The 11,062-nt window shown below is 44.9% G+C and overlaps 1 protein-coding gene across 1 annotated transcript; it reads right to left on the bottom strand.

The window, feature by feature from the left end:
* Nucleotides 1-508: 508 nt before the first annotated feature.
* On the bottom strand, nucleotides 509-9,597 carry LY6H (lymphocyte antigen 6 family member H). Its single transcript, XM_027838882.1, has 4 exons — nucleotides 9,458-9,597; nucleotides 6,545-6,615; nucleotides 6,044-6,160; nucleotides 509-1,395 (listed from the first exon to the last, which is right to left on the bottom strand). The coding sequence occupies exons 2-4, from the start codon at nucleotides 6,606-6,608 to the stop codon at nucleotides 1,160-1,162; spliced, it is 417 nt and encodes a 138-aa protein (XP_027694683.1). The 5' UTR covers nucleotides 6,609-6,615; nucleotides 9,458-9,597; the 3' UTR covers nucleotides 509-1,159.
* Nucleotides 9,598-11,062: the final 1,465 nt, after the last annotated feature.

Genomic DNA, 11,062 nt, shown 5'->3' with positions numbered 1-11,062 from the left:
ATCATTACCATCAAGATTACCATCATGATGCCCCTTTGAAAGGGGCATTTTTCCTCCTGAGAAGAGACTTGAGAATATTGGGAGAAGGATCCAGTAAACCAAGTGGGCACTCATCATTTCAAGAATAGCACTGTTGTTGTTCAGTTATTTTAGTCGTGTCTGACTCTTTGTGATCCTGCATGGGGTTTTCTTGGCAAAAATACTGAAAGGGTTTGCCATTTCCTTCTCCAGCTCATTTTATAGATGAGGAAATTGAGGCAAACAAGGTTAAGTGACTTGCCTAGGGTCACACTGCTGGTAAGTGTCTGAATACAGATTTGAACTCAGGAAAATGAGCGTTCCTGACTCCAGGCCCAGCACCAGATCCACTGTGTCACCTAACTGCCCACGAATGATACTGTAGGAAACAACAAATAAAAAAAAAAATCAAAAGAAACCTGGGAAGACACAGGAACAGATGAGGAATAAAGTAAGCAGAACAAGAAAAACATAAACATGACAATAAAAATATTAAATTGAAATAATTTTTAAACAAAACCAAACATTGTATTATAATGCTTAATTGTGACCCATAGAAGAGATAAAAAAAATTCACCTCCCTCCTTTCATTGGAGAGTCTGAGTGCAAAGTATTCCCTAGTCTGGTACACTTGGTCATTCATCGTGTTAGATGATTTTGCTGAAAATGCTTTTGTTTCTTTTAACCTTTGGTATAAGGTATGGCTTTCTGACTAGGGGAGGGTGGGATGGATATATTTAGAAAAGGATGCAATAGAAAAATAAAAGGCATAAATGAAACTAAGAAAAGAAAGATAACCAGAGAAATAGGTCTCTGAGGAATCCTCCACAGATACCTCCAATAGGGATTGAATGTTTAATAGTTCTTAGGTAGCTCTCACTGCTAACAAACAGTAGAGAGGCATTGATAACTCCATAAAACAGTAAATGTCCATTTGTTTCTGTGCATCTGTCTATGTAGATGTGTGTCTGTTGTGTGTCCTCACACATGTATTTGTGTCCATCAGAACTGACAAAATTCTGGTAAATTTTGTTTGCAATTGTTCTAAAAGCAGGGGAGGTGCAGAGAGAAAGCTGAATATCTGTTCCTGAGGAATAAGAGAAACCACCAGGCAGGGTCCGCGAGGAAGTGACTGAAGCCCTCACAGCATGGCCCAGAAGGCAGGTCCGAGGCTGAGCAGGAGGATCCCTATCAGGGCCAAGGGGCTGCCTCTGATCCCATCTACCCCGTTACACAGTTCCTTCGAACAGCAGCTATAATCCACTTCTATAAGAGATGGGGGGATCTCTTTATTGGCCTTGCCCCATAATTTCATGAAAAACTCTCCACAGGAAGTATTAGTACAACCCTTGAAATACAGCATTTTGTTCCCTGGTCCTGTGGGAAACAGAAGAAGAGAATGGCATTCAATGCTTAAACCATGAGGCAGAAATTTCTTTTCCCCTTGCTCCCCTACCTCCTGTTCCAATCAAAGCATCTCCTCACCATCTCCTGCACATCACAATTTCATTGGTGGTTCTCCCTCCATTGTTCAGGCTACTACTCTTCTGCCCCATCTGAATCTTACAGTCCTCAAGACCCACCTTCTTCAGGAGGACTACTGAATACTCCAACCCACAAAGGCTGCTCCATCCTCCAAACTCCCTTTATACTCCCTACTTTTACCCATTCATACAACTACCATCACAGTTGGTCCAAGGCTCTCATCACCTCTTTGCTCAGACTACTGGCTATTAGGGTCAGTAGCCTTCTAAGTGACTTCCGTACCCTCCAGTCTCTCCCCTTGTCCATCAATCTTTCACAAAGCTGCCAAATCTGTAACCTTAAATCACAGGTTTAGCCATATCACTCCCTGGTTCATGAAGTTGCCTCTCAAATAAAATACAATTTTGTAATTGATTCTGAAAGCCCTTTGCCATCTGCATCTGACTCCAGTCTACCTTTGTAGGCTCATTATATACTTCTCCCCTGTATACACCAAACTGGGCTATTCATTGTCTCCTGTATATGGCAACCTATATTCTGTCTCTGTGCGTCTCTCTCTGCAAAGGCTGATCCCCATACCCGGACTGTACTCCCTTTAGACTCAGTTCAGGTCCCACCTTCTACAGGAAGACCTCACTCCCTCCCTCATAGATTATGACTTTATACTAACTATATATATGCATATAATTTTCTATGAATATGTTAATCTCTCCCAATGGAATATAACTTCCTTGAAGGCAGGGACTGTTTTGCTTTCTGGTTTTGAATCCCCAGCATGTAGCACAGTGCCTGGCATATGAGTAGGAGCCTAATAAATGCTTGTTGAAGAAATGCTACATAAATATATACTTCATGTAGCATTTAGTCACAGCATCATGAACATAAGAGCTGGAAGGAACCTCAGAAGTCATTTAATCCAACTTCCTCATCTTACAGATGAAGGGAAGGAGAACAATCATTTATATGGCTCCTATTACGTATGTGTCAGGCACTGTGCTAAGTGATTTTTATAAATATTATCTCATTTGATCCTCACAACAATCCTTTAAGGTAAGTGCTATTATTACTGCTCCCCTTCCCCCCCCCCCCCATTTTACAGTTGAGGAAATTGAGACAGACAGAAGTTAAGCAATTTTCCCAGGGTCATATAGTTAGTAAACGTCTGAAGCCAAATTTGAAATCAGGTCTTCCTGACTGAAAGCCCATCTCACTCAATGAAGAATACCACCAGCTACCTCAGTGAGGATGAGGAAAAAAATTAAGCAACTGAAGCTGTTTGCACAAAATCACACTTGTAATAAGTAGCTTGTAGTATGTAAGCTACTCCAACATAAAATCTTAGAATATGAGGGCTGGAACCTAAAACCTAGAACATACAACCACAAGGTTTTTCTATTATTTCTGTTCTACTAATGACCTGACGGCTAGAGGAAAGGGTCAGTCAGAGAGTAGAGCTTCTAACGGTCAGAATCAGTGAAATCTCTGGGAAAGGTGAAAATAGTGGCTGAGAGGTCAGTGTGGAGGGAGGTAAAACAAAGTGTGGGGTTCATTGAAGGATCTTTAGGACCCAGGAAGGAAATGCCTTCCTCCTCCAAGGAACAATGAGGGCTAGAAGCAGCAATGAGTTAGGGGCTGAAAAATCTTTGTTGAAATCGAAGTTTCTTCCTCTGTAAAATTAGGAGACAAGACAAGGAAATCATTAATGTCATTTCTACTTCTAAAAAAAAACAACCCTAATCCTAATGGATGTGAAAAGAGTTTGGAAACATTTAATAGTCAAATTCATGTAAAGGTAGGAGGTTGTACACTACAAAGCTCTTCCTCCCTCATACTCGTAATTCCCTCAAGGAAATCTTGAAGATGTGGAATCTGAAGGCCAGGCAAGTTAGGCATTTTGCCCAAAGTCACAATCATAGTAGGCAACAAAAGCTACCCCAGCTTAGAATCCTAGAATACTAGGACCAAAGGGAACCTTAGAACACAAAACTACATAACCACCAGGACTGAAAGAGGGCCACAAAAGGAGGCATCAGCTGGGTGATGCAGTGGTCAGGAGTCAGGAAGATCTGAGCTCAAATCCTCTCTCAGGCACTTATTAGATTCCAGACTCTAGGCAAGTCAATTAGCCTCTGTTTACCTCAATTTCCTCAGTCTCTAAAATGGTGCTAATAATAGTACCTACCTCTCAGTATCTTCATCTGTAAAATGAGCTGGAGAAGGAAATGGCAAACCACGGCAGTATCTTTGCCAAGAAAACCCCAAATGGGGTCAGGAAGAGTCAGACATGGCAGAAAAATGACTAAACAACCTTCCAGGGGTATTGTGAGAATCAAATGAAATGCATAAAGCATTTTGCAAACTTTAAAGTACCATATAAATGTTTTTTTTCTTTCATTTGTTGTTCAGTAGTGTCCAACTCTTTATGACCCTGTGGATCACAAAGGGGTTTGTGGGGGATTTTCTTGGCAAAGATACTGGAGTGGTTTGCCATTTCCTTCTCCAATAGATTAAAGTGAAGAGAGGCTAAGTGACTTGCCCAGTGTCCACACGGCTACTAAGGGTCTGAGGCTGAATTTGAACTCAGATCTTCCTGACTCCAGTCCCAACTCTCTATCCACTGACCCACCTGGCTGCCTCCTATATAGATGCTAGCTAGTATTATTATTATTACACCAAGTCGAAGACCTTACTCCCAAGTGTCTGCCAGTGAATTTCTGCAGGAGTATTAAAAATAATAGCATTGCTCAAATCTGGCCTCAGACACTTGACACTTACTGGCTGTGTGACCTTGGGCAAGTCACTTAACCCTGATTGCCTCACCAAAAAAAAATAATAATAATAGCCTAATGTAAACCCCTCTGTAGTCCTCTGTTATAAACAGCTGTTTCCTCTGCACTGGGTTGCTGTCCAGTTGAAGCTCATTAAGGCAAGCCAGAAGACAAGGCTGGTATCATGTACTCACACAGATACACAGATGTCCACCAGAAGCAAAGCTCTACAAACTGCTTTCCACACTTTGTGAAATGCAAACTCTCCCCGAAACCTCCTGATAGATAAATGATCAACATGAACCTAGACTAGCTCTCTTCATCTATCTACTGAAATCTAGGATCCACTGGTATCAATTCATGCCTCTGACCTGAGAGAAATTATTATATTCTATTGTATTAATAACCAATTATTAAATTAGGATCGAAGTTTTTTCCTTTTTATTTCCTCATTCAGGGACCAGCCCTTGCAGGTCATTCAGTCAGTCTCCGAGGCATAATGATGATAAATGAGATTGCCCAAATCTTCTGGGCACATGCTCTTGAGAATCTTGGGTGAGACCACACCCAACTAGAAGACCTTACAAACAGAATCCAATTTAGCTGAATTCTTGCCCTTAAGAAGTAAGTCTATGCCCTTCTAGCCTCCCCTATTGTGGTCTAGGGTAACCCAATCTTTGAAGGAGAAAACCAACCAGAGTGGTCTGGTAGAGATGGATTCTTTTGTCCAGATTGCTCACGGCAGCTGAATGGCATGATCAAGTCACATTCTCAGCAGGAAGAGTTGAAGACTTTTAGCCCACTTCCTCATTAATGTGTCCACTCCATCATTAATTGTTCACCAATCAGAGTTGATTTTCACCTATCAGGAGCACCTCCTTTTCCGAAGGTATTTAAGCATTCAAGGATCTCCAAGGTTATGCCTTTGTTTACCGAGGGAAACCACTGACCATAAATTTCTTGATTATCAGCTAACCTAATTAATAAATTGATTATTAATTACCCAGAAATTCTTGTCTCTCAGGCCTTTCCATTCATCTCTCAGACCTAAATCCTCTCTCCTAACTCCTCACTTCAGTATCTCTATCTCTGGTAACTGATTCCTGGATCTACATAACCAACCTGGTACTTTTGGACCCTCCATCTGTAGGGAATTTCCAGTACAGCCCTTCTTACTCTTTATCCCAACCAGTTTTTGAAGCCTCAGTTTGTGTCATATAGTTCCATTGATCTATGGTGGGGATATCTCTCTGAGTATGGAAGAGAAACAAAGACGGTGTATGTAGTAGGAAAGATCACTGGGCTTAGGCGAATTCAAGAGACCTAGGGTTGGGTTCTGGCTCTCCTGTTCCATTTACAAGATGTGTGCCTTTGAACAAGTCACCTCTCATCTCTGAGGTTCAGTTTCCTCATGTGTAACATGAGAGGATTGGATTAGTTGATCTAACCCAATGGGGTCCCTTCCAGCTCTGAAATTCAATATTCTATGTTAACTCCCCTCCTCTAAAAAATGAAGGGGTTGAACTAGCATATTACTAAAACCCCTTCAACTCTAACACTGTATAATTCTGTGAATTTCAGGTACCCATTCACCTGAATGGGGATAGGGAGTGACCCCTGCGCTGGTCAAACAATTCTTATTATGTGGGGAATGGAGGAGATTCAAGATTAGCACTAGACCCTTCCAAATCTCCTCCACTATAGTCCCACCTATCTAAGTTGCTGTCTGAGCCTGGAGTCTTAATCATTAACTGGGACCCAGCAGGACTCACCATCTTTATCTGCAACTTTAATACTCCCACAGCGAGTTTCTGACACGGAGCACTCAACAGAGTTGCATTGACTGGATTTCGTTGCCGCTGTACAGTTATAGCAACGGAGACTGTGAGCTGTAGAGAGGAAATCCCTTTGGTTAGATGGGCTGAGAAAGGACACCCAGGGCTGCAGCATAAAGACCTAGGTGCCCCACCCCTATGCTCCCCATGGCTGAGGCAAAGCTGTGGAGAAAGCAGACCCCTTTCCCCACAAGTCAGATCTCAAGGGTCAGAGTTCTGGGGAGGACAAGATCTTCCCACAGCAGTCCTGGCATTCTCCCCTACCACCTCCTACCCATCTCCCATAAAGATATCATTTACCTAACAGATACAATTCACCAAAACCACAACCCCTTGAGCCCCAAAACAGAAACCACCTCTCCCCCAATACTAAGGCTCTCCCTCTTCCCAGTTCCAGAGTACCCTCCCCAACCAATACCAAACGTCCCAAGGTCTGACCTGGCTGTACACAAAGCAGGGTGCTCAGCAGGACAGGGAGGAAGACCCACATGGTTCTTGGCATTCTCAGCCTGGGGGAAAAATAAGACAGAGTGTTCTTATTCAAGGGTATTCAATATCAGGAATAGCTAGGTGGTACAGTGGATAGACCACAGACCCTGGAGTCAGGAGAACCTGAGTTCAAATCTGGCATCAGACACTTGACACTTACTAGCTGTGTGGCCCTGGGCAAGTCACTTAACCCAGACTGCCTCACCAAAAAGCAAAAAAAAAAAAAAAAAGAGTGTTCAATATCCTTAAGTATCTACCCTAATGCCTAGGGCCTCCTTATGCTCTGGGTTTTCTCCTTTCCCCCTCCTTCAACTGATCTGAATGTCAGTGATTACATTCCTCCATTACAGCAATCCCTTATGACGCCCTTATCCCTCTTGGCACCTCTCACTCCACTCCCTGATCCTGAGAGTCCTTTACATCCTTCCTTACTGTGAAGAGTCCCCTCAATCAATCAAGCAATTAACAATCAATGGATCAACTAAGCACCTACTAGTTCCCAGGCACAGTGCTAGGCTCTGGGGACTCAAAAGGCAAAATCAAAAACAGTGTCTGCTCTCAAGAACCTTAGAGCCTAGGTAGAGGAAACAGCATGTATGTGTGTAAGCCTATGTTAAAGAAATACAAGGTGATTTGCCAGGAAAAACATGAGGAGTCAGGGGAAATAGAGAAGCCCTCAAATCATGCCTGAGTTGAGCCTTGAGCCAACTAGGGATTCTGGGAAGGAGAGGTGAAGAGGAAATGCATTCCTTGCAGGGAAACAGCCAGTACAAAGATGTGGCAATGGTATGGATGAGGTGTTCTGTAAGCAAGAGGGCCAGCTTGTGTCACACTGAGCCACAATGTGCCTGGAGGGTAGCACAATAAGGCTGGAAATGTAGATTGGGGCAAGGTGGAAAAGGCCTTGAAATGCCAAACAGAGGAATTTATATTTTATCATGGAGCTAAAGGGGAGTCATTGAAGTTAGTTGAGTAGGAACATGAGATGGTCAGATTTACACTTTCAGAAGCTCAGTTTGGCAATTGTGTTATTTGACATTTAGATTACTGAGGGAATTTTGTATTGTATTTTGGCATTTTTTTTTTGGCAATGCATTTTTGCATTGTATTTTGGCAACTGGATTACTGAGGGGATAGACAAGCCAGGGAGACCTGAGATGGTCCAGGCAGAGATAAGAGAGTGGGTTGAAGATAATGATGAGCTGAAGAATCTGAATGGCTGATGGTGCCCTCAACAGAAATAAGGCAATTCAGAAAAAAAGGGAGAGGGAGGGATATATGTGTCTAGTTTAGAGCATATTGAGTTAAAGAAGTTGATAAGACATTCATTTAAATAGGAAATATATTTAAAGTAATCTGAAGGAGTGCTACTGGCTAGATTTGAACTCAGATATTCCTGACTCCAGGCCCAGGCTACTCTGTTCCCATCTTTCTTCTTCTACCAGGAGCAGACTGGCACTCCAGCTCCCACCCTGGCTGATGACAACTAAGTGGCCCCAAACCCATCACAGAGCCCTAAAATCATCTCCCCGACAAACTGATATGCACCTTCTCCATGTCTCACACCTTTTCTCAGGCAACAGTAATTGATTCTGGTATCAGTAATCAAACAACACCACTCCTAAGAAGGGTGTGTCAATTAATTTCCCTGATGCCACACACCTTCCGGTGATGTCCTTGTTCCCAACCCCTTTCTCTGGCCACCATTTCAGTCCAGAGAGACCTGTGGTCTCCTAATGGAATGTAAGTTTCTTATGGGCAGGGTTCATATTCCTTTTTGTATCTGTTATCCCATCATTTACTGCTGCAATCGGCACAGCACTAAGTAGGTACTCAGGAATATTTATTGACTGACTGATAACAGAATTGGGGAGGAATGTAGAGTGTAAGGAAGGCTGTAGAGGGAGGAAGGTTATGGAGAGTTTTAAAAGCCAAACACTTAGTAAAAGCTTTCATTCATTCATTCACTCGTGGATAAAACTCTAGAACTGGAATCTGCTATTCTAAGATAGAAATGAGGAAGGAGCCTGATCCCCTACTCCCATTTCTAGCACAGCACACACATTTAACCCCTCCATTATCTAAACATTTTAGACCATCCTCTTGCAGCTGGTGGGCCCTGAAGAGAGTCAAACTCCCTCCCAATGCCCAAATCTCCCACTGCCTGAAAGCCTACCCTGAGCACCACACCCTGTGAGTGAGTGGTGGTAAGAAGGGGGGGGGGGGGGGGGGGGGGGGAGGTGATGTTCACCATAAGGAAGGATTCTAAATTGAAAGCTGCCTTAAAGATCCCCTAGTCTGGTCCAATCATCTAGTCCCTGAGGGCCTGAGAGAAGTTAGTTGGCCCAAGCTCAACTAATTAGTAATAAATAGTAGAAGAAGCCAGATCCCAACCCAGGGCCTTTTTTATTCTAAAACCAGTATAGACTTCTCTAGACTCCTGGTTAAAAAAAAAAAAAAGTAAATTACTTCCCCCTTCCACCACACGCCACCATCATCACCACTACCTAGAAGGTGGATCTAGGAGGAAAAACGAATTTCTGAGTCACTTCGCTCACAAGGCGGAAGACACTAAGAGGGGTCGTAAGATCTAAAGCTGGAAAGATCGCAGAAACCACCCAGTCCCATCTCCTCATTTTACAGATTAGGCAACTCGGGGCAAAAAAGAGGTAACTTGGCAGAGTTTACACAGGCAGTAAAAGAAGAATTCGAAGCCAGGTACCCAGATCTCCAAGTAGTGCAACGCTATTTCCACTGAGGGCGGTGTGGGAGGATGAAGCTGAGCTTACCCGTTTGGGAGGCCTCCACCCCACCCTTCTCCCTCCTCCGGGCTCCAGCCCAGCAGCTCTGGGCGCCCCTCACCTGCAGGACAGCCTGGTCGGACCGAGTCAGTCTTTCTGCGCACGACTTAGCCCCAGCGCAGTTCAGAGTCTGCCTCCTTCCTCTGATGCCACCCTGGCTACGGGCAACTAGTTTCATCCGAGTCTGGGAGCGGTACTCCCCCCGAGCCCAACTCCGCCCCTTCCTGCCCTGGCACAACGACGCCCGCCTGCAGCCCTTTCTCTCCTTCCCCTCCCCCAGCACCTACAGCACTGGTCAGTCCAAGGCGGCCGAGTCCAGGGCGCCTCCTCCCCGTTTCTCCCTTCTCCTCGTGACCCTGGGTACCTTGGGCTCCCTGGACTCCACAGGTTCTGGTAGAGCCATCTTGGCCCGCTTACTGCACTACACTACACTACACTACACTACACTACACTACACTACCGGTACCGCTGCAGGACGGTACCGCTGCGGGCAGCCAGCCACGCCAGCCTCGGCTCCAGAACTAGACCGAGTCCGGGACTCAGCTAGTCCTGGACCAGCCCTGGCTGCAGTCTTGGCCCCATTCCCAAATCAGGCTCAGAACAGAGCCCTTGCCCTTGCTCTGGTCCCAGGCTCAGAGAAACAGACCCCCCGACCCCTGTCCCAGCCCCAGGCTAGAGGAACAGACTCCCTACTCAGATATAGATTCAGACTTCAGTCACTAACCCAGCCCCCTGCCTGCTTCTTCTTCAATCTGGTCCGGCTCAGTTTGGCCCCAGCCGGAAAACGGCAGAAAAAAACGAATAAGGGAGGGGAAAACTTGAGGGGGAAAGACTGGAGGAAGGTAGTGCCTTTAAACTTTGTGCTGTGAGTTTTGGAGGTGACAAGAGTTGGACTGTGGGATGGGGGTGTTGAGTCAGCACCCGGATAAAGGTTGCATTAGCCTGATTTCTGAAGCCTGCCTACGTATGGCAAGACAATCCACTTTGGCCAGGAGAGATAGTGAGTCAGCTTGCTATTAATGAGTGCTGGGAAGCTGGTGCGGGGAAGAGGGGAGGCTGTTGTTATGAGGAAACACTGTAGGGCAGAAGAGATGAAGAGAGGGGCGCTGGCTGGAGACTCCAAGGGCAGGGCTAGAGAATTTTCCTTTGCATCTAGGCTAGAGGGATTAGATTCTAGGGTTCGGAGGCTGTTCACCCTGGGACTGGGAGTTCTAGATTCATGGCTAATGATTTTTTAGTGTTTTGTTTCTGAGCTGGTATATCCTTTTCCTTGCTTGGAGGTGGATAGGGGACTAAAAAACTCACTAGTCAACCCTGCACGGTGTGGAAATAAGGGAAGGAAGAAATGTGGTATGGTCGGGCTCCATCTGGCTACTCACCCTTACGTGAGACCATGCTTAAGTCACACCCTTCTCTTTCCAGATCTCAGTTTCTTGAGGCATTAAAATCAGTCCCTCTTCCCTTTCTAAATCCAATGATTCTAAGATCCTGGATCGGCACTAGAGAGGGCCTACCTAAGCAACTGTGGGGTGGTCTCAAGAAGTGGTTCTATGGGGACTGAGGAAAAGCTGTCTCAGGCTGCCTACCCTCTTCCTTGCCCAGCAGCTAGCTGCTTCTTGAAATTCCAGGCAATTCAACAAATATTTATTAAACACTATGCATGTGC

Source organism: Vombatus ursinus, unplaced genomic scaffold, assembly GCF_900497805.2.
Source record: "Vombatus ursinus unplaced genomic scaffold, bare-nosed wombat genome assembly UNPS02004655.1, whole genome shotgun sequence".
NCBI classification, from domain to species: Eukaryota; Metazoa; Chordata; class Mammalia; order Diprotodontia; family Vombatidae; genus Vombatus; species Vombatus ursinus.
Note: the sequence above shows the minus strand (reverse complement) of the source record. Positions and strands in the feature narration are given on the sequence as shown.